Source organism: Rhinoderma darwinii, chromosome 1 (genome assembly GCF_050947455.1).
Source record: "Rhinoderma darwinii isolate aRhiDar2 chromosome 1, aRhiDar2.hap1, whole genome shotgun sequence".
Taxonomy (NCBI): Eukaryota; Metazoa; Chordata; class Amphibia; order Anura; family Rhinodermatidae; genus Rhinoderma; species Rhinoderma darwinii.
In genome coordinates this window covers 606,135,721-606,160,598 of record NC_134687.1, presented here as the reverse complement: position 1 = coordinate 606,160,598, position 24,878 = coordinate 606,135,721, and the positions used below count along the sequence as shown (strand labels likewise).

Below are 24,878 nucleotides of genomic sequence, written 5' to 3'. Positions count from 1 at the left end.
TTCTTTGAATATAGGTGAGAACGGCTCTTCTCACGTTCAGTGTATGCCAATTCTCCTGATCTTCACTTTAGGGATGAGGGAAAAGGACTGGCAACAATATTTGTTGATTGATGTTTTTGAAAGAAGGAACTTTAGGCAAGAACCGAGGCATGGTACGTAGTATAAGACCATCTCCAAGATCTCTCAAATAGGGTTCTTTTGAAGGAGAGGACCACCAGAAAGAAAGCCTTGAAGGGGAGAAATCTGATGGACGGCTCTCGCATGGGTTCAAACGGAGACTTTGTTAGAGCCAAGGCAACCACTGAAAGATCCCAGTAAGGAGAGGGTACTTGAGAATCTGGGCTAAGGTTTCTTAAAGCCTTGAAGGTCTTCACCAACTGTTGGTTAGAGAAACCGTTTTGCAGTTGGGCATTGATTGCTGTAAACTGCACTTTAAGGGTATTTAGTTTTAACCCTTTATTGAAGCCCTCCTGAAGAAATTGAAGGATTATGTTCAAAGGCTGGGTGTAACGACGGGGGTAGGAAAACGGACAAGTGAGCCCTAATCTACCCGCCACTCTGTCCCTGCCTACTTGCAACGACCCGCCCTAGGCGACGGGGTACAACTGGGCGGCGGTCCCTACGCTCAGTAAGTGCACGAGACAAACATACAAGGGAATACAAAGCAAAGGGAAAGGGGCAGTTGCCCATGGCAACACCGTGAGCAACCAGAGTGGTGAACGAGCCAAGTAAAACCAGGAGTGCACGAGGTACCAAACGCAGAGCAGGAGAGTAGTCAGTAAGCCAGAGTCAGTATGGAGCAGGATCAAATAGTTAGGAGCTGTAGCTGGGCCAGGAAACCACACGAGAAGAATCACAAGCAAAGGAGGAACAGGAAAGGCAGGTATAAATAGACAGAGGGCGGGAGCTAGCTCCGTCAGGCCAGGCTGCGATAGGCTCTCCCACTCCTAAGCCTGCCATCCTGAGTGGTGGAAGATGAAGTCAGTCTCAGAGACGTAGATTCAGGTGCAGACTGATTAACTATGGGAGTTAACCCCGAAGCTGTGCCTGGCAGATCCTTTACACTGGGTTTGCTGAATTTCTCGAGCACCAGGAGACGAAAAGGGTCCAAACCCTGTTGTATACTTTGACAGTTGAGGGACGTCTGGCTGACAATAGGGTGTTAATGACCTCGGATGAGAGCCCCAATTCCATCAGATGTAGACTGAGAGGGTTTCCGGTGATACACCCCTTTCTGGGACAGGAGGTCCGGTAATACCGGTAGTTCCGGTAATAACGGTGGTTTCAGGAACCTGCCCTTCGAGAGAGACCACGCTAGGGAGAACCAGGTCCTGCGGGGCCAAAATGGCAGGATTGCAATGGCTTACACTCCTTGGTCGGGCACTTTTCTCAATACTCTGGGTATTAAGGGAAGGGGAGGAAACACATGAATTAATTTTCCCCTTCAGCTGACAGACAGGCCATCCAACGTAACCGCATGGTGTGTGTGGTACAGAGAACGCAAGCTGAGGACCTTGTTGTTCTCTTTTGATGCCATCGCATCCAAGTCTGGCATTCCCCATGTGGTAGTCAACCTGCTGAAGATTTGAGGGTTGAGACTCCACTCCCCCGGATGGAGGGTGTTGCGGCTGAGGAAATCCGCAGTGTGGTTCATCGAGCCTTTGGTGTGAACGCCTGAAATTCCTGAAGAATGTGGTTCTGCCCACCTCATAAGTCATCTGCATTCAGCCGACTTTGAGATACTTCTCGTTCCTCATGGCTTGTTTATATAAAAAAACAGTTGCTAGGTTGTCCGACTGGACCAGGATCTGATTTTTTTTTAGATGACCTTGAAAAATCATTAGCCACAGTCTTGCTGCTCTCATGTTTCCTCATGTTGGAGGATAGTAACATTTCCTTATGACTCCATCTGTTCTGAACCCATAAGTGATCTACATTAGCACCCCAATGCCAGGAGGAGGCATGCGTTGTGAGGACTTTCTGTGGTGGGGGAACGAGTGACTTGCCGGACCGGAGAGTGTCTGGTATTAACCACCAGCTGAGGTCTTGAAGTGTGAAGTTGGAAACTTTGAGAGAGCATCCAGGTTTTTGAAATTCTCGTGCCCAGGACGTAAAGATGTCAAGCAGCAAAGACCTCATTATGGGCTTTGGCCCTGGGGACCGCATCTATAGATGAGGTCATTAGACCTAGGACTTTCATAGCCCCTCGAACGAATACCTTCGGATGGTGAATGAGGTGTTCTAATTGAACCCCGTATTGTAGCAATCCTGTCTGGAGATAATTTGACCGTCATTGACTGAGAATTCACCATGAACCTTAAAAATTTCAGATTCTGTGATGGCGAGAGCTGTGACTTTCTGAAGTTCACCAGGAACCCGTGAAAGTGAAGAAATTCCAGTGTGGCGTGGAGATGTTTTTGATGTAGAGATTTTAATGGCGCTCTTATTAGCCAGTCGTCCAAGTAAGCCACCACACATATTTCCTTCAGCCTCAGTGCTGCAGTTAAGACCACTACAATTTTTGTGAACACCCGGGATGCTGATGAGATCCCGAAGGGTAGGCAGGTGAATTGGAAGTGCTTTATTCCACACTCAGTCTGGACCGCTATTTGAAGGAACTTTTTGTGAGCGGACAGAATAGGGACATTCAAGTTTGCGTCCATAAGCTCGATCGTTGCAAGAACATCGTTCCTCATCAGAAGCTTTGTCACCAACCGGATGGTCCCAATCTTGAAAGTTCTCCTCAACAGATATTGATTGATGAAAGTCAGGTCTATAACCAGTCTCCAACTGCCGCCTGATTTGGGCACCGGGAACACTCTGGAGTAGACTCCTTGTCCCCTCTCTAAGACTGGAACATGTTCCAAGGATGCTTTCTGAAGAAAAACCTGTAAAAGCTGATGGACTATCGGATTGTGATGCACATTTAGAACAAAGTGGTCTGGGGGCAACATTTTGAACTCCGAGTATCCTCTCTTGATGGTTGTTGTCACCCACTCGTCGGATGATGTCACCGACCCCCGAGAGGAGAACCTCTGAAGTCTCGCCCCTATCTGTAGGATTGGCTTGGCGTCATATATCACTGAGTTTTTGATTGGGGTTTTTCTTCCGAAAGAAGGAAGGGTTTCCCCGCTTTGCTCTAAATGTGCGCTGACTGTCTGGAAACCTTCTTTTAAACTTTGCGGATCTTCTTTTTTGATCCCGAAAATAGCGCCATGTATCCTTCCTATTAGGTTCAGGAAACCTGGCCCCTTTGCCTTCCCCTAAGGATTCCAAGATATCTGTAAGCTGGGGACCAAATAAGGATTCTGGCTGGAAAGGAGACTACAAAAGTTATTTTTGAAAAGATTATCTCCTGACCACAATTTAAGCCAATGAGCTGTTCTGGCTGCATTCGAAAGGGATAGGGCTCTAGATGCATACTTTATGTTATCCAATTGGGAGTCACACAGGAAGGCTGCCTTCATTACTGGGAGGGACTGGAGAATTTCTGCCCTTGGTACTCCTTCCTCTATATTCCTTGATAAATGGCTCAACCAGACCTGGAGTGCTCTAGCCACTGACACTGAAGACAAGGAGGCTTTGCATGAGCCCACTGATGATGTATAAACTTTCTTAAAGAGCTAATCCGCATTGCGGTCCATGGGGTGTTTCAGTAATGCTGATTCATCAGATGGAAAAACCGCTTTCTTTGCCAATTTCACTACTGGTAAATACACCTTCGGCACATTTTCCCACTCCTTTGAGCAGGATTCATCCAGCCTGTAAAGGTTTCTGAACCGTGAGCCCAGATCTGCCTTCTTTTCTGGCCTATCCCAATCCCGTTTCATCTATTCCGTTAGGACAGGATGACTAGGAAAATGTTTCCCTTTGGAAATGGGAAAATAAAAAAGTCTGACCTTTTTTTAGGTTTGTGTTCAACCTCTTTTCCCCGTCTCCAATGTATCTTTCACCACTTTGAGAAGATCATGGAGCTTATCTTTATTCAAGATATTATATTCCTCGGGGTTGTCGGAATCTATAGCATCAGAGACCACCTCGAGTCTGAAGGCCCTTCTTAGGAGGAAACCTCTTGGTACTGAGGAGGTTGAGAGGAAGAGTGTCGGGCCCTTTTAGAATGGTGTGATGACTTTGCTTCCTCAAAAGCTACAGATAACTGTTGCTTGAACCACTTCATAAATCCCCTGGAGTCCTCCCTGGGAGAGGAATTAACTGGGGGGGAGCACAATACAGAGAGATCTGACTAAACATCATCAGGAAGGGGCTGACGGCATTTCCGGCAAAGTCTGTGTCTTGATTTGTGGGTCCTTTTCCTACCTTCTCTTCTAGAGGCCGACATCTAGATAAGAGCAGAGACAAAGCGTATGGTAGAACAATACGTGCCTATGAAAAAGCATAGAGAAAACATGCCGACCCATAAATCAGACAGCCATACCAACCTTAGCAATCAGAGTGCTGGACCAGAGGCAGAGCGCGCCATCCTGTCAAAAGACTCCGGCATTTTAAGCCTGCCGCGTCCTGGGTCATATCTGGGAGGCGGAGTCAGGGGATGATATCACTTCATGCCTCTGTAACGCTGAGCAGCACTTCCTGACACCGGAAGAGCACAGGCAAGTGGTCCGGCAACTCGTCCCGGACCTCGGTGACGGGGTTGCACTAGGAAGGAATCAAACCTCTTCCTGATGCCACCTTTTCGGGAGAGGCGAATGCCCCGTCACCGTGTACCAAGGAACGTCCGCCATCTTGGTACACCTTCGAGGCTGAGGAACAGACACCCATCTTTGTATACAGCACGGATAAAATCTTTTCCTTCGGTAGGATAGGGAACTGTCTCCGAACCGAACCTAGAGAGAGAGAGAAAATACGCTGGGGCCCGGTCACCGGTACATACTTATAGGGGAAGTCCTTGATTGTTTAAGTATTTAATGCTTATTGCTAATTAACCTGTCTCTGCTTAATTGTACCTAGGGGACTAAAACCCCTTTGTGTTGTGCTGCCATAACGATCAGGAAATAACTACTATAATACTGCCACCTATGTACAAGAATATAACTACTATAATACTGCTCCCTATGTACAAGAATATAACTACTATAATACTGCTCCCTATGTACAAGAATATAACTACTATGATACTGCGCCTATATACAAGAATATAACTACTATAATACTGCCCCCCTATGTACAAGAATATAACTACTATGATACTGCCTCCTATGTACAAGAATATAACTACTATAATACTGCCTCTATGTACAAGAATATAAAGACTATAATAGTGTCCCTTATGTACAAGAATATAACTACTATAATAGTGTCTCCTATATACAATAATATAGCTACAATAATACTGCCCCCGGTGGACAAAAAAAACAATCTAATATGGTAATGATTTGATTTTGTTTTTTAAGTGGAGCATTTTTATAACTGGAATTGCGTTTTAAAAGACCTTTTAGGCCATAATTCCCCTTGGTGATATGTGCAGGAGAGATGAGTGGCTTCCTGGGGAAACGCAAGACTAGTATAACTATCTAACAGAGGTTAGAGTTTGATCAGTATTTCACGGGTATGTCGTCGTCATGCGGTATATGAGTTAGTTGGTGCGCGGTATCTCTTCTTTAGAAATCTCAGGGCTTTTTGTAGTACAGGTTGTAACTGAAGACTGCGCTTCCTCTTTGTCTCAGCTTTTCTCCGTAGTGAAATCTACAGAATAACTAGATATGTTTTATGATACCGCCGTACATCCGGGATCCTTCGCGTGCATTATGTTTAGATAAGGAAATATAAGGCCGTGATTGTTTTTTCTGGAGGTCGATATGCATTTCACTGACCGCTTGAAAAATGGAGAGACCTTATTGACAGATATGTATCCCCAATGTCCTTTTCTGCCTCTGTCTTTTTTTTTTATTCTTTTTTTTTTATCATCATTGTTAGTCTTTTATGGCTTTTCTTCTCAAAGTTTAGCTGCAGGCATTGTATGACGTCACTCAGAGCGACAGACAAACTGTAAGGAAATGCAGACACTGGATAAAAGTCTTTCTACTGAACAAAAGCCATGTTCGGAGTCGGCCCAGGAGTCTCAAGTTACAACTATAATGCGTAATTTATAGTAATAATCCAGAGGCGTAGCTAGGTTCTCCAGCACCCCGGGTGAAAATTCAGTTTGGCGCCTCCCCCGCCAAACCTCTTTCCCGACATCTCCTGCCTCCCCGCCAGATTTGCTTTCTCAATCAATGAGGACTAATTTTATTTTAACAATTTTTTTTTTCTGTAACTCGAGCATAAAGCATAAAGCATTTGTACATATTAGAAGCAATAAATTTACATAAGGGAGTTAACATAACAATAAAGTAAAAGAAAATAAGTTCGAGGACATATATCATATATATATTGATGTATTGTACAGTTTTAGGCTGGGGCTACATTGCGACTTTGGCCGCTACACTGGTCGCATACACAAAGATCGCTTTGGAACCAGCTTTGGAAAATTTGCTCGCCAAAAGCCAGGCTTAGGAGTGGGAGAACCTATCACAGCCTGGCCAGACGGAGCTAGCTCCCGCCCTCTGTCTATTTATACCTGCCTTTACTGTTCCTCCTTTGCTTGTGATTCTTCTCGTTTGGTTTCCTGGCCCTGCTGCAGCTTCTTGTACCATTGTCCTTGCTTCATATTGACCCCGGCTTGCTGACTACTCTCCTGCTCTGCGTTTGGTACCTCGTACACTCCTGGTTTTACTCGGCTTGTTTACCACTCTTCTGCTCTGCGTTTGGCACCTCGTACTCTCCTGGTTTGACTCGGCTTGTTCACTTCTCTTGTTGCTCACGGTGTTGCCGTGGGCAACTGCCCCTTTCTCCCCCTAGCTCCTTGAACCCTTGTCTGTTTGTCTGTCGTGCACTTATTGAGCGTAGGGACCATCGCCCAGTTGTACCCCGTCGCCTAGGGCGGGTCGTTGCAAGTAGGCAGGGACTGAGTGGCGGGTAGATTAGGGCTCACTTGTCTGTCTCCCCACCCCCGTCATTATACATTCATTGTAAGCTTCGCCTTGCGCCCAGCATGTATGAAATGCGCACATATTTGGTATCGTTAAAGTCGGCAGAAGTTGCCAAATATGTATTCAGGTGTGTACACAGTGGCATGCACCAGATGTAAAAAAAAAAATCACCCAAAATTACATATGCACATTTTTTATAATTTATTTCCCTTTTTTTCCTTTTACATTTTTAAAAAAAGTAAAATATATCTATTATTTTTTCATATAATATGGAAGCCCAACATGTTGTGAGAAAAACAAGACCAAATACATGTAGATTGGAAGAGCAATAGAATAACAATTTACTTTTAAATTGGCACATGGCTAAAACTTGAAAATGGGCCTGGTCAGGAAGGGGGTAAAGCCTCTGGTCAGGAAGTGGTTAAGCTGGTCATACACTTGAGATAGCTATCCTAAGGATCGGATATGTTGGAACTCAACATTCTCGACTCTTCCCTCCCCTGACATCTGTTGTCGGGAGAGAGTCGAGACGCCACCATACAGGTTAAATGGTCGGCCGGTCCTGCCGAAATCGGTGGGTACGGCCGACATACTGCTAATGCGCATCCATGTATCTCTTCTGTTTTTCTCTGTAAGCACTTCCTGATTTTACAATTATTATCTTTTGCATTTGTTTAGCATCTGATCCGTGAAAAACGGACAGCACATGGATGTCGTCTGTGTAATATCCGGTTTTTTTAATGCACTCGTGAAGTTCAATGGGCCAGTCTGGTCTGCAAATATGTACTAGAATAGGGAATGCTGTGAGTTTCTAAAACAATTGTGTGAATAGCCCCAATGACTTGTGTAGGTCAGTGTGCTGCCCTAAACGGACAGCACACAGATGAGAAATAAATTTGTGTGAATATGGCCTTAGGCTGGGTAGTAATTCAGATAAAAGTGGCGGCTAACATGCTCTTTTTTGCAACTTTTGCAGTTATTTGTTATTGCTCCAGTGCCTCTCTAATAAACAATGCAAATTTGCAAATGATCTTAATTTAAAGTATCCTTCCGTTTTGTGTATACAGCTTCTATGCAGATCTTTATGTTTTCAATTATATAGATTGCAAACAACATCTGTGTGTATAGCCCATAGTTTGCATGAACCGTGCCTAAAATTTATAGAAAGATTTGGATTGGTTGGTACCAGTTTTTTTTTTTCTTCTTTTTCTTTTCTTTGTATTTAAGGTCCCATGCACACGAACGTGCTTTTGCGGCCGCAATTCCCCCGAAAATCCACGTGTGAATTGCGGCCCCATTCATTCCTATGGGGCCATGCACACGACCGTGGTTACCACGGTCCGTGCATGGCCCCGGAGCCCGGACTACAGAAAGAACGGGCAAGCCTTATTACGGCCGTGTTCTGCGGTCCGGCCTCATTGAAAATAATGGCCGCGGCCATGTGCATAGCCCACGATTTACGGGCAGCTCACGGCTGTCACTCCGTGGCCGGCCGACCCGGAAATCATGGCCGTGCACATGGCTACTGTCGTGTGCATGAGGCCTAATTCATGCAATATGTGCTGGATATCTAGTAATTTCTTTATAATTCACAGAAAATAATTGCAACACTGTGATATTTGTTAGGTCTGGACTTGAAGACCACAGTCATAGGTCAGACTCCTCTTTATAGGGCCACATTATAGCATGGGCAAATGGGTTAATTGCACTGGGGTTTCCACCATTTAGACGCCTATACCATCCTACCCCACCATAAGCTAAACACAAGTCATTAAGTATTATTTAGGAATGTATAGCGTAATTATTTGAGCACTATTTTTATGGCAATGTTATGTGTTATTTGTATGACACGATTATGTACCCACTGTTTAGGAACTTTATTATTTGTAATTTGGCTCTGTATTATGGTATTATTTAGGCACTATTGGGGTAGTATTACTATTTGTCTCCTCCCAAAACCGTAATGGGCAACCTACATGATCACACAAGGTCTCCCACTGACCTTGTTCGGCGTTGCTTCCATAGGAATGCACTGAGTTATATTCTGATGCATCTTTATAATCTATTATAATAATCTAGTCCTAGATATAGGGTCTTCAAAGTCATCAAAAATCCTTTTTGCATTTGTTTTGCAGTACACCCGGGTGTGGATTCCTGATAAGGAGGAAGTTTGGAGATCAGCCGAAATTATCAAGGATTATAAAGAAGGGGATAAAGTTCTGCAGCTAAAGCTAGAAGATGAATCTGTAAGTAGATTGTCATCATTACCACAATGGTCTTTATATTTCTTATAGCCATCACCAGTGTCCTCTCCTCTCTATATTGATGGAACAGGCACTGTCAATGGTTAAAGCTTATGTACTATGTGATGGAGTTGGGGAGGGCATGGTGGGGTATGTGATCTCCCCGTGGCAGCTCTTCTCTGTGACCCAAATGCCTTCACTTAAAGGAACAATAAAAACTCTTAGCAATTGTCAACTTAATTCCCTAGGAGTATATAAAGTATTGCTCTATATGTGTCCCAGGAAATCGGCCATTCCTCCCACGTTTAGCAAATCTATCTTTTGCTGTAAGGCAACTGGCTGCAGCAGGAGCTCTCCCCACTGATCTTTCTGCTTCTGGAATCTAGGCATGTGAAGCTCGTCTCCTTGTGACGTTCCGCTCATTTCAGACATCTGTCAGACAAAAATGGAAGGATTCAGGAGAAAGTTAATATGTATGTTTTTGGCAAGAATTCCACGAGAATGCCGACTGATGTAGATAAATTCTTCGGTTGTCTATCAGTTCTTGGTTTAGAACTGCTTTAAGGGAATGTTCACATGGGACAAATCTCATCCACATGCTGTAGAAAAAAAATCTGCTCAGAATAAATTGTGCGTAAATTGACCTGCGGTTCGTATTTAAAATCCACAGCATGTCAATTTATATTGTGGAATCGCCACATATTTGATCCAGAGTAAAAATCTCCAACTAATGCCAATTGTTGCAGATTTTGCTATGGATTAACTGCATACTGGTAGCAAAATCTGAACGTAAAAAAGAAATCCCTATTATTTTCTAAATTAAAATAATAAAAAGACGCTTTCCTGGTACCCCGGCTGGTCTCTGTACAAATGTATATAAAAACCTAAACAAAAAAGGCACTCCAGGAACACTTGAATTATAGGATTTTTAAAGAAATTATTCTTTATTTATTCCGAATTTAGTAATTTGTGGAAAAGCAAGCGATAAACTGAACGTTTCGGCCCAACCTGAGCTTTTCTCACAATCGCTGCATCAGATAAGGAGGATGTGTAGTAGGCGTCCTCCCGACGCTCCAATTAAGTCACACTGACTTAATTGGAGCGTCGGGAGGACGCCTACTACACATCCTCCTTATCTGATGCAGCGATTGTGAGAAAGGCTCAGGTTGGGCCGAAACGTTCAGTTTATCGCTTGCTTTTCCACACATTACTAAATTCTGAATAAATAAAGAATAATTTCTTTAAAAATCCTATAATTCAAGTGTTCCTGGAGTGCCTTTTTTGTTTAGGTTTTTATATACATGTTATGGGTATTTCAACCCGAACCTAAACAGCACGAATAAATTAGGAGTGCATCCTTACAATTTCTATATTGGCCGCCTATGATGACGTTTCGTCACATGTAACCGCTGCAGCCAATCACAGACTGCAGCGGTAACATCTGACGAAATGTCATCACAGGAGGCCATTTGTACAGAGACCACCCGGGAGAGCAGGGATGCATTGTTATGGGAGAGAGAGGTTTTAGAGTTATATTAGGGAATTGGAGTATATTCAGTTTTTAATACACAAGGGAGGATCCTGACTGCACATTCATCTTGGGCCCCCCTCAGGCGAAATAAAAAAAAAAATGTATATGTTGACATTATTTTACATAGCGTCCTGAAAGGAAAAGCACCTTTTGTTCCATGTGACAGTCATTTTGGCCTGATACAAGACGGTTGAAAACAGCTATTGAGCTCTGACATCTTTTTTTTACTAGCTGTTAGATGCTACCAGTTAAATAATAAAATTCTAGCTGCCTGCAGTCTCCACTAGGGGGAGCTTAAGAGCGATTGTATAAATTCATCTTCAGTAAGCTCCCCCTAGTGGTAGCTGCAGGTACCTCTATGGCTTTGTGAAAGAATACAGGGGATTTTAAGATCTGACCATTATAAAGATACGGCATAAAGTTATATAAAACATAATATTGGACATAAAAATGAATTGATATTCCTAGTGGAAGGTGTAATTTAAACTTGTGACTGCCATTAGCCTCAGTTGTTCAAGTAAAATACACCGTACAAATAAAATCTCATTATAATGGTGATTAATAACACACCGCTCCTGTGTTCGCTCTGTATATCATAATTCATTAATAGGGTTGTCAGGATGTCTCCGCTCGTCCTTGAGGCGGATTGTATTTTCTTAAAACGAGCAGAACAGAACTGGAAGGCTGTCAGTTGGAGGACTGGGCTGTTGATACATGGCTGGTGTCAAACACTCCGGCTATTCCTACCCTGGAAATAAACTGCAAGAAATAAATCAGAGTCGTTCATCCCAGGGGATGGAAAAGGAACTTTTTATGTAGGCTCTGTATAATCCTGCTGTAACTTAGAAACTAGGAGAATCTTTAAAAGTGAAACTTCGGGCAAATTTTCGTTATTAATAAAATGGAGCTACTAGTGTCACGTAACACACCAGGGCCATTAATTCTTGCAAACTTCGAAGCTGCTTTGTACAGTATAGGTCCTTTTTAAAGGGGTTGTCCAGGTATGGGGGTGTCTTTTATACTGATGACCTATCCACAGGATAGGTCGTCAGTATTTGATCGGAGGGGGTCCAACACCCTGACCCCGCACCGATTAGCTGTTTCGGGTGCTGGTAGCTATGCAGGGGTCGGTGCCAGAAGCACAAAACTCTGACCACTGTATAGCGGCTGTGCTAGGTTACTGCAGCATGGCTGCTATACAGTGGTCAGAGCCTTCTGTTTCCGGTACCAATCCCTGCATAGCTTCCGGCAGCCAGAACAGCTAATTGTTGTGTCGGACCCCAACCGTATATGTACTGATAACCTGTGGATAAAACAGCCACATAAAAAACACCCCACAAACTGGACAACCCCTTTAATATCAAAGGAAAAAACGAAATGACTGCAGGTTACTGGGCTGTATGCCCCATTCTCTGACATAAGTTCCTGCTCTGCAGCAATTGGCTGAAGCTGCACCTCACAGACTTCCTGTTCTGCCCGCCTCCCCTTAAATTCACTCTATAGATAATAATACCAACGGTATTATGTGCAGAGTGCATTCAGGCGGATGGGTATGACCCCGTTCCAAGGACATATATTGTTCGTATAGGAAATCAAAAAGGAAATATACAGTTTCTTCATTATTGTTAATAACAAAGTTTTGACCGTTGTGTGATCCTGTCTGCTGAGCTGTTGCTTCTAAGACTGTATTCATAGACCGTTAAAAAAAAGTTTTCTTGACATATATCTCAATGGGGTCCTATAGATATGGTCTGGGTATGCGCAGTGTTATATGTGATACTATCTGCTAAGCTAGTGTATCGTGTGACACTGACTAACAGAACTACACAGTTCAACATACCCCATCAGCAGATAAACCGTCCGGCCTTCCCACTTTTGACTAAAGGTGACTGGTATTCTCCATGTTTTTCTAATATTAAGTGTTGCAATTGCTCTCAGGTTCTGGAGTACCCTGTGGCACCGGCCTCATTACCTCACTTGCGTAATCCAGACATTCTGGTGGGAGAAAATGACCTGACCGCTCTCAGTTACCTCCATGAACCAGCCGTGCTCCATAACCTTAAAGTCCGCTTCTTAGAATCCAACCACATCTATACATATTGCGGTAAGTGGGGTTTACACCCCTTCTGGGTATCTTGACCTTAGGCCTTGATATCTGTGCTAATTTGGGGGGATTTATTTGCATACCACTTGTCCTTAGGGGTCCCCTTTATACTTAACTTTTGCATAAACTTTGTGGCAGCGTTGAGAGATTGTGATATTTCTGCCATGTGAATGGCAAGATCACTGTTTTGGGTTACCTATACACGACTCTTGAATTGCTTTTACTAGTACTGTTGCAGGTACATTACATTTGCACCCTCATGCAACCTTAAAGCGTACTTATTACAAAAAAAATAATTATAATCACTCATTAGGCAGTTGTAGATGTATGCTAAATGCAGTGTAGCCACAAATTCTGTGTCTAACTTATGTTTTTGGGGTCTTTTTCCATCCCTTTGACTAAAAATGCACATGTTCTGTCTTTATATCTGCTGAGTGGGTGGGCTCTTTCTGGTGTGATGGAAGAACTGTGCTATGTACCCTGAGCCAATCCCGTCTCCCCTCTGCTGTCCTCCCCGCCCCTCTCCCATCATGCTTTTCACTGAAAGACAGAAAAAAGTGCAGCTGCATCCCCCTCCTCCCCTACTCCTTGTCTATTTTATGGTTTTACTATTTAGAAATTGTTTTGTGACTATGGAGACTTGTGAACTTTTATAGAGACCCTGCAGGCAGGAAATGGGGAACCAAAGGCCGCTGCAGGGTGAGGAAGATGCCACTGTACCCTAATAAGATATATTATAACGTTTTATATATTGACACTTCCTTATTTACGAAAAAAAATATTATAATGATAGGTGTCATGTCAGTGGGCTGTACAGCCGCATTCCAGCCCATCACACAGTAAAAGTCGCCATGCATCACCAGCTTTATGGACAGGATACCAACATGGTCTGTGATGGAGGCCACCTACATAGACTGGTGGCATGATTCCCCTCCCCCAGCCAGGGCCCAAAGTTTAACACAGTGTGTAATAAAAAGTATGAGGAGCTCTCTTATATGGAACCTTTTTATACCAAACTATAGGATTTGTCTTGGTCGTAACTTACTTTGTTTTCTCCATAGGCATTGTGCTAGTTGCCATCAATCCTTATGAACCGTTGCCAATCTACGGTGAAGATGTCATTTACGCCTACAGCGGGCAAAACATGGGTGATATGGACCCCCATATATTTGCAGTGGCAGAAGAAGCATATAAGCAGATGGCCAGGTATGTCTATATGTATCCATGTCTTTAACAAAAACTCCCAAGTAAATATAAAATACGGAGTAGTCCTCTTTTGTCATGTTGTAAATTTCATTCCGCTATTTCCTAGTTATATCTGATTCTGGCAGAGCTGGGTGACAACCCATATAGCTCGGGGGTTGTCTCTCCGCTTTCCTAGACTTTTTGGCTCTGCCCAATGTACTGTACACACTGAACGCACGACCTGGACGTATACAACTGTATGCTAAACACTCACATATCTCGTCCATTGACTCCTTTTGAAATCCATTTCCGGAATGCGGTTGTATTAAAAGCATAGTAATCCGACATATACCGTCCAGATGTATGCCAAATGGACACATTTGCTATACATAGGGTCCATGGATGCCTATGGACACATTTGGTATACGTAGGGTCCATAGATGCCTATGGACACATTTGGCGTATATGCCAAATTGCTAAGAGCAGTGTGAACAGAGCCTTTGTTGCATAAACAGTCACCATGTTGTCACTTCGGTGCCTTATTCTAAGTTTAGAAAGACGGCGCTGACAATTAAGCACTTTGGCTGCTTTCCCGAAAACATATTTTAATTACATTTCGCATTAATATTCAGAGGCGAAAACTCTACAAGATTTATAGCATTGAATAAATCCAGTTAAAGTCCCGCTCGGCGCCCTGGATATAAAACCTGTTACAGCTATGTGTGGAGCAGATCTAAAACTACATTTGCATTGAAGACAAAGGAATAAGAAGCAGCAGCTGTCCAGAGCTTAACCTTTAGAAATCAGGACAAAAAGTAGTAACCATCTCCCCAGAGAGGTGCATAATATTAATTATTAAAAGAGGCTTTTGTGTGTTTGAATGTTTTTTTCAGTCATTTGCCAGTGACATGTCTTGTTACTCATCTCTCCACGTGTTATCATCCCCAGCCTGCTGGACTTACATAACCGCTGTCCTTATCAGGCAGGAAACATTGTACTGGACTTTAAAGTAGATTGTATTCATCACATTGATTTTTCATGGAACTTAAAGAGGACCTGTCACCTCACCTGATATGTCTGTTTTAGTATATAATTATGTTGCCCATGAAATAACGATTCTGGAGCGTCTTTTCTTAGAAATCTATGTTGTGCTGTTCCCCTGTTATTCCTCCTAGAAATGTATAAATAAATATACAATTGGTTGTTACGAGTTGGGGGTTTTTCCCCACACAGACTGACACTGTCCAATCCGTGCTGACAGAGTGAGACTGTGTAGGGACACCCCACTTCGGCAAGGGGAATGGGATTTAGTTAGGAATATAAGTAGAATACAGGAACAAGCCAAATCGGGGTGAGAACACCTATAACTGGCAGTGAGAACCACACCAAAATAGTGCGCCTTGAGTTTTGGTTGGAGATAGGTTTAATTACCAGTTTCACCAAGCCCGCCGAAGTGACTTAATCACTTAACGTCGGCCAATACTCCTTTAAACGGCAGACAGAATTTTCACGCCACTGTGTCGTAAGCCCACCACAGGTCTCCTGTAACGGCTAGAGCGAGTGCCGACATGTCTAATGACAGGCGGACTCCTGCTCTAACAGCTCAAATCAGCGTTACCTCTGATCCCGGCCTTTTGACCCTTTAGGTGCCGTGGTCAATAGCGACTTCTGTATTGTGCCTGTCAGCGTAACGCTGAAAGGCATTCTAGTATGCAATGCCGGATGTGTACTAATGGGTGTAGTAAGACGGTAGACCTAGGGGCCATTCTTAAGCCCCCGGCTAACATAGCAACCGATCCTCACCCTGCGATTGCCACTCAGATGCCGTGGTCGCTACTAACCGCAGCATCTAAGACGGGGTCTCAAACACGTGGCCCGCGCACCGCATACGGCCCCTGAGGCTGTCATCTGTGGCCCACGGGGCACCGTAGCTCCCTCGGGAGAGGAAAAAGCAGGCCAAAGGAGGAGTGTGCCGGCAAATGACGAAGCCCCTGATGTCACTGTCCATATATGGACAGTGATGTCAGGTGCTTCCCCAGAGCTGGAGTTCCAGAGCAGAGCTTATACTAGCGCTCTGCTCAGGGACTCCTGCTCTAAGGAAGCCCCTGACATCACTGTCCATATATGGGCAGTGATATCAGGATCAGAGCTGGAGTCCCAGGAAGAGCGCTACTAGCACTCTGGGGCTCTGGCTCTCGGGTTGCCCCTGACATCACTGTCCATATATGGACAGTGATGTCAGGGGCTTCCCCAGAGTTCTGGAGCAGAGCCTATACTAGTGCTCTGCTCTGGGACTCTGGCTCTGGCGTTGCCCCTGACATCACATTCCGGTCCAGGAGTATCCCCTGACTACACGTTCTATGGACAGAGACATTAGGGGCTCCTCCAGTAGAGGCATCCCCGGCCTAAGCATCGGCGACGCTCTGGCTGGGGATTCCACTTCTAAAGGGAGCCCCAATACAGCTATTTACCTTGTAGGTGTGTGTGTGTGGCACTATCTATAGGGGCTGTGTGTGGCATGATCTACTGAGGGCACTGTGGCACGATCTACTGAGGGCACTGTGGCACGATCTATAGAGGGCACTGTGGCACGATCTATAGAGGGCACTGTGGCACGGTCTACAGAGGGCATAGTCGCACGATCTACAGCGGGCAATGTGGCATGATCTTCAGAGGGCACTGTGGCATTATCTACGTGTCTATGTGTGTGTGTGTCATTATCTAATAAGGCTATTGCAGCAGGATGTCATCTGTAATTTATAGGTGACACCCGCTGCCAATGGTGTGGGCTCAGCTCCTAAACTTGCGCCATCACAGCTTAGTATATATATGTCTGTGTATATATAATAACAATTATATATAGACACACACTATGTATATGTGCGTGTGTATGTGTATGTGTATAATATATATATATATATATATATATATATACATGCATAGCGCATGTCGCTAAGGGGTTAAGTCCATAAACATATAGGCCACAAACTCATGTTTTTTTTTACTAATGTTTGTACATAAGCAATAATAAAATCACATGGTATATACTAATATGATGTTGTCAGGCCCACTGGGAAACATAACACTTCCATAAGACGAGATCATCCAACAAACTATATAGCAAATTAACTTTTCTGAGGAGATTCTTGACAGTGGTGTGAAGAAATGAAGGAATATAGTGCAGACATCTGAAGTCTTAAGTGAATCAGGAAAATTGATGTGAACTTTGAAACAGACATAAATGTCCCCTGAGCATCTATCACACTGTGAGGTGCTATTAGCCCGGCCGCTCCACTATAAGCGAAACGCGTCTCCGAGCAGATCTTGTTTTTTTCAGTTTACTGTTTGGTCGTTGGCCGCAGATGGGAGGGGGGGCATTTATTTTGAAACATAAAGATTTTAAAACTAAACTGGGTCCACGTAGCATTGGAAGGTAATTCCATCTTTAAAACAGTGTCCCACAATGTCATTAGTGAGCTTGAATCCTCGCTGATTTGTAATTGAAGGGGCATGGTTTACTGTATAGTGTCCAGAGCCCATTGCAACTAGTCAGGGATTTCTGTCGCTGTGTCATGTCAGAAGACATTTTTTTAAGGTGAAGTTAAATGGTAAAGATGTTTTGATTGGTCGATTTTGCTAAATCCTATATTTTTTATTCTGAATGTCATTCCCATCATGCCTCAGGAGGCAGCACAGATTGTGTAATCTTTCAATTCAGGGAGAAGCTTTGTCCTGCGCTCATTGTCGCCCCCTGCTGACTAAAAAAAAAAAGGAAAAAGTCTAGTTTCCAGTTGGCTGGAGATCTACGTGAAGTGTGGATGACACAATGTATTTGTAAGCATGAGTCTTCTAGATGCCTGACAGATTTAAAATGGCTTCTTAGGTAAAGATAAAAAATATCCCATGTGATCAATGCCGGACTGTGGAGTTTCAGCGTTTAAAAAACTGAAATCACGAATGAGTCCCCTGGTTTAAAAGCTACTCCTCATCTTCTGCCAGTGCATGGGCTGTTCACTCTCTAAATCATACACCTAGCTGCCTTAAAGTGAATGTCCCCCCTTGAACGCTGCTTTGTTTTCTTTAATTTAACTAGGTCCAAAATTCTGTTCTAGTTTCTTACTATATGTTTATGGTTGTCAGAGCTCCGGTTGTTTTTTTTAAACGATACAGAGCTACAAATTCCCTTTATAAAAATAGGAGGAAATGTATGGATGTTTCTACGCAAGTTTTCTGGCATAGAAATGTCGCAAACGGCCGTTTCCTCCACTCTCACCACTTAAAAAAAGTGGACCGAGCTAAGCGAAAAGGGTGTTGCCGTCCTCGGCTTTACGAATTTACCATCATTTACGCCAGAAATTTGTGTAAATCTTGGCTTCAACAATGTTTAGGTAGATGGTACTTGTCGAAATAACATTCACATAAATGCCAGGACACAAAGTTCCCAAGCAGAACATTGCCCAGAGCATCACACTGCCTCCGCCAGCTTGCTTTCTTCCCATAGTGCATCCTGGTGCCATCTCTTCCCCCAGGAAGTGGCGCACATGCACGCGGCCGTCCACGTGATGTAAAAGGAAACGTGATTCATAAGACCAGGCACCTTTTTGCCTTCAATCCTAACGCTCTGTTGCTGGTTCAACGATTGTTCTTTCTTTGACCACTTTTGGTAGGTACTAACCACTGCATACCAGGAACATCCCACAAGTCCTGCCATTTTGGAGATTCTCTGACCCAGTTGTCTAGACATCACAATTTGGGCCTTGTCATAGTCGCTCAGATTCTTACACTTGCCCATTTTTCTGCTTCCAACACATCAACCTCAAGAACTGACTGATCACTCGCTGCCTGATATCTCACCCCTTGTCAGGCGCCATTTTAACCAGATAATCATTGTTATTCACTTCACCTGTCAGTGGTTTTAATGTTATGGCTGATCTATGTATGTGTGTATGTATGTATGTATGTGTGTATGTATGTATGTGTGTATGTATGTATGTGTGTATGTATGTATGTGTGTATAAATAAATACATTTATTTTATTAAGATGTTAATCTGACCGTATACTTGGCATTGATTTCAAAGCATTCTTGCATCTTAAGGGGTCCCAGAGCTGACAAAGCCCCACTAAATGACTTGTCATAAGATCCCTGACAATGGCAGGTACATATGTTCTTGTCAGGAGTGCTTGTAGGTCTTCAGAATTCACATCCCTTTCATTAAAGAGGTTGTCACATATGGGCGGTCATTTGTTCATGACAACTACTTCTGGGAAACGTTCATACAGCGTCAGTGGGGGTCCCAGCTGCCAGACCCTCACCGTCCACGGCAGCTGTAGTCAGTGGCAGAACCCATTCATTCTCATGGGTTTTCAGAACTCCCAATCCTTCATTGGAGAGGTGATCATGAATGAGCGCTGAACTGTATGTGAAAACCATTGCTAGGACCTGTTTATTCAGCATAGGTGGGGGTACCCGCTGTTGGACCCCCAGTGATGCGATTATGACAGGTCTTATGGACATGGTCAGACACCATAGTATATATATATATATATATACACATCAGTCAAACTACTATGTATTTGTGTGTAGGTGAGAGTCCTACAGTAAGCAGTTCGCCTTATGTGAACCCCAAATGATGAAGTGAACAATATCTGCAAAGTAACCACTTCAGATGTAAGTTTCATCAGAATTTATGTGTGTCTGGGGGATACATTATGAACACAGCCGTGTACACTGGTAGAAAATGTGAAGTTACGGAAATCCTTTTTCTGCAGGCAGCAGATAATGTGGCTGTTCAGCAGTGTTGTAGCCATTTTCGCGAAGGTTAAGGGATTTCTTGATGTGCTTTCTGATTTTCCACTTGGGAACGGGACATACACGACAGATATTCGCACAATATGGACATTTTAGAATTGTCTTCATAGACATCTAAAAATCACTACTCTAACTTTATCATCATTTCATATCTAAGTCCACATTCTGTTCTGCTTAATTATTACTATATCTATATAGGTTAAAAATAAATTTATTAAATTGTTTCATTAAAATGAGCCATCTTAGCCCTAAATACAATGTGAACAGGCTCAGATAAGGTGGTCAGTAATGAGGAGAGGTGTGCTGATGTGATAGTATAGTTGCACACACCAAACACCTCCTCACCCCTAACGATATATTCTACTGGCACACCTCACTGACTGACAGACAATCCAACGCGTTTCAGTGCCACATATATAAGTGACACATCATCAGGGATTATCAATTCTTTTCGATGTAGTGTGTTCTTTCACTGTTAATTAAGCCGGCTAGCACAATTGTGTGCTTGTTATACCTCCCGGCGCGTGTACGACACTAAAGTTCCGGTCTATTTGACAGGCCTAGGCCCACCCACTGTGCTGACGTGGCTTGGGCCAGGCACCAACCCGCAGTAACCACGTCAAAAAAATGACGTATTATGGGTGTATTATCATTTAAAGATGCAAATTTGGTAGAAGGCGCCCTCAGATCTGTAAATGGGCCTTCACCAATTTCTCTTTGACCTTCCTCCCATAATCCCTGCAATATTCTGAGGTCTGGCAGGTCATCCTCCACTATGCCCAACTCAAGACATTTACGTCGATCGTGTGTCTTAAAATTGTGCTAGCCGGCTTAATTAACAGTGAAAGAACACACTACATCGAAAAGAATTGATAATCCCTGATGATGTGTCACTTATATATGTGGCACTGAAACGCGTTGGATTGTCTGTCAGTCAGTGAGGTGTGCCAGTAGAATATATCGTTAGGGGTGAGGAGGTGTTTGGTGTGTGCAACTATACTATCACATCAGCACACCTCTCCTCATTACTGACCACCTTATCTGAGCCTGTTCACATTGTATTTAGGGCTAAGATGGCTCATTTTAATGAAACAATTTAATAAATTTATTTTTAATCGTTCTATCTTCAGGCAGTAAAAATTGTTAATCTACGGAACGGAATACTCTATCAGTGTGCCTATTAAATATATCTATATAGGGGTTAAAATCCCTGTTTTTCTGATACAGAGCTCCAATTCATCTGCATAGACAGTAAAATTACAAAATCTTAGCTGCCTGCGTTCTCCACCAAATTAAGGTTACTGCATACAAATGTATACAGCTCCCATTGAAGTCCATAATAAATCCATCTTCAGTGAGCTCCCCCTAGTGGTAGGGATTTGCTGTTCTGTATCAGAATAGAACAAAAAGGACCCCAGAGCAGGAAGGATATTTATGAATAAAACAATCTAACGTTGGAAGTTGGAGGTATACCAAGATTCAGAGGTGTCTTTGAATGGTCTGTATTCGGGAAAGCTTGTATAACGTCCTATCTTAGGAGCTGATTTATTTTTTCACTATTAGAGTATCTAAATCATATGAAACCTAGGCTGAGGAAATTAAAGGGTACCTAGACATTTGCGAAGAAGAGAAAAAAATAATACTAAACAAATGTATATATTTTTGCACACCCATCTACTAGAGACATATCACTATAAGGCATTCTCCATTTCTCTATCGATTTGCTGTTCGGGGAGCTGGAAGGTTGGGTGATCGCCCATATTGGAGTTGTAATGGCGGCCATATTGGTTGTCACTTATATTTCCTAGAATTAGATAGACTGTTTACTTTTTTATTTTATTTATATAGGTAATATAACAATGAAGACTGTGTTCAGGGCAGGACCAGCTCTTGGTGACGATATACACATTCCAGTCGGATAGTTACGCTGATCTTTTATTACTCAGAAATATTCAGATATGCAGACGCTCCAATTATAAACGAATGCAGATGGTTGTAATTATTTTGCCCCAATGCACTTCAATGGTCACATACCAAACAATGCTGTTCCCTCAGTAATGAGTCTTTCATCTGCACACGGAAAAAGAACACATTATTAATCTTCCTTCATTGTAGAGGTCACAAAATGATGAAATTGCTTGGTTTTTATGTTTTTAAACTTGATTGAACTTGAGTAAGATATAAAGAGCAAAAATGAATGTAGGATCCCCCTCTTGGACTGCCGCAACAACCCCCCACCCTTCCAACCAGAATATTTTTTTTTTTTTTTTTTTAAATTACCCATAAATATACGATCCTTTGTACAGTCCCACATCTTTCTCTCTTGGAAGCAGTATGTATATGTGTTATATTCACTTAATGTAAGTGGCAACATCGAATCAACGGAAGTGGCAAGAATGGACTGTAGAGAGCGAGCGTTGTCACCTAAGCAACAGCCTAAACGTAACGCCCAGCTGAAAAACGGTTCATTAACGAGAACTAGATGTTTCTGGTCGACCGGCTGGACCACTATGTTTTGTGTCTGTAGTTTTAAGCCATTTGCTTATGTGGACGGTGATTGGGTACAGGCTGTAAAGCGCACACCTGCATTTATAGGGGTTTCTTAGGCTTCTCAATCGATGGCCTATTCTTAGGTTAGATCATAAATGTTATGATCATTAGAGGATCGACCATTGGAGGGCCCGCGGCTCCTTCATTGTTCATCCAGGCTTAGCGTCGTTCATACAAGTGTAGGTATTCCTAGTACTGCAGTTCTGCCCATGCAAGTGGGGTCCCAGTGGGTCAGACCCCCACTGATCATCCACTAATGGCCTATACTAATGATGATTCATTGATTGAAATGGCCGGAAAACTCCTAAACTAAAGAGAAATTCCATCCCCCCCCCCCCCCCGTAACATTAGTTGCAAGAAATGCGTAGATGTGTTCTTGTTTTACTATATGAGCAAAAGAAGCTTTAAGCATCAAAGCCTCCAACCAAAGATCTCCAAATATTTCCTTTTATTCCCATGGTGACCCCTAGCATTCTAGATCATGAACCCACCACCACCACCACTAATATTATGTGGCCTTGAAACTAAGTTTGTACTTACCCTTTAATAATTGCGAGATTTTAGATTTTTTGCAATATATATTTCTGCTCTGTCGACTCTGGTCGCCCAGCCCTTGTTGCCAGATTACCCAGTTATTGTTTGCGGTGCGTTCTTTAAGTAAACAAACATTACTGCACGTTCCCCTGTGCTGCCTGTTTATCGCTGAGTTACTGCAATAAGTGGAACGATAGATCAGGGATTCCCAGCTGGATCATGTGTGGGGTTTTTTTTTCCATTGCTTCGGCACAAACATCAAAAATATATAATAATTAAAAAAAAGGCAACAAAAGTTTTGTGTTCAGATGTCTGGATTTGACTGTGTAGTCATTTTGTGATTACCTCAACGTTCCTAGAAATTCTATACTTGTGAATGAACAGGCTCTGGAGGACAGAGTATTCACACTGTTTCCAGGTGAATTTTCAATGGGTGTGGAAGTCTCGGCGTAGGCAATAAAACACTACACCTTTTATAGGGTATGTCCACCTGTGAGTCTACAAATCCAGTCTACATAAAAGTTGAGTTACTCTTTGTAAATACATTACTTATCCTGTACTGATCCTGAGTTAAATCTATATTACAGAGCTGCACTCACTATTCTGCTGGTGGACTCACTGTGTACATACATAACATTACCTATCTTGTACTGATCCTGAGTTATAGCCTGTATTATACTCCAGAGCTGCATTCACAATACAGCAGCTATAACTCTAGTCACCCAGCCTCCCATTCTTGTTCTGTGACTGCACAGTTTGCTTTTGTGTTTCTAGGTGGTGTTGTCTTTATACCAGGCACTGTACAGTAATCTGATGTAGAAGAACTAACTGTCCCATTACATTATATGAACTCCGCTAAGCTGCTAGGCATGTGACTGTTAACAAACTTGCTGTTACCAATAACAGCCAGCAAAATTGTGAGTACAGCTCTGGAGTACAGGCTGTTACTCAGAATCAGTGCAAGAATCCGTGCAAGATAAGGAATGTAACTCAACATTGTATGTTGATGAAGGCTTTATGTAACTGTAAAATGATGTTGAAAGGTCGACATACGCTTTAAAGAGAACCTGTAGAGTCTCACAGTCTTACTGTTTTAGTAAATACTTACATTACGATAACATAAAATTGCTGGAGCCATTCCTCTGTTCCTCCTGGAAATGCATGCATAAATTGACAACTGGGTGATATTCCCTTTGTTAAAAGGGACCTGTCCCTACACGATCTGACCCTGTCCAATCGGTGCTGACAGGCACACTGTGTAGGGACACACCCCTTGTTATCACTTTATTCATAGATCTTCAGGAGGAGTAACGGAGGAACTGCACCAGTTCTAAGACCAGATGCTCTAGCATTGTTATTTCATGGAGAATATCAATATGTACTAAAACAGACCTGTCAGGAGAGCGGACAGGTCCTCTTTATATCAAAGCATTTTTAAGTACTCCTATTAAACCTACTGCTAGGAAGGTCATGAAATTACAGGCTCGGCCGCTTCAGATCTATGAAGCATATGACGACCTTTGCCCAAACAAGTCTGAACTGGTGTCCTTTGTTTTCGGAAATAACTGGAGATTGCACAGATATGTATGTATTCATAGGGAAGCTCATTGCTGTGATTGACAGCTCTGCCTCCCTGGAGGTTCTGCAGCAGTTGTACTTGCCAGGTAGCCCGATAATTACTGAGAAACGAAGGTGTAAATGTAAATTAACAGCCGGTTCCTCTGAGACCGCAGCTAAAAATGGATTTGTGATGACTCTGTATTTCTCTGTTAATGGGATAAGGTCTTATGACCTACAAGCTAGAAGTAGGGACATACATTATATTCAGCATCGAGCCAGAGAACTTATTAAAAGTTAGGAATTTACTAAACCTAACTCGGTGGATTTACATGTTCTGCCAAATTTTACATCAATGTCTGACACACATCCTAA

The 24,878-nt window shown here is 43.0% G+C and overlaps 1 protein-coding gene across 2 annotated transcripts in view; it reads left to right on the top strand.

Annotated features, from left to right (window-relative positions):
* MYO5B (myosin VB) overlaps positions 1-24,878 on the top strand; it is a 230,548-nt gene that overhangs the window by 77,346 nt on the left and 128,324 nt on the right. For both annotated transcript variants that reach the window (XM_075840980.1, XM_075840976.1), the window contains exons 2-4: positions 9,125-9,235; positions 12,702-12,867; positions 13,929-14,073. In XM_075840980.1, the coding sequence (XP_075697095.1) occupies positions 9,125-9,235; positions 12,702-12,867; positions 13,929-14,073 (422 nt within the window). The remainder of the gene's footprint in view (positions 1-9,124; positions 9,236-12,701; positions 12,868-13,928; positions 14,074-24,878) is intronic.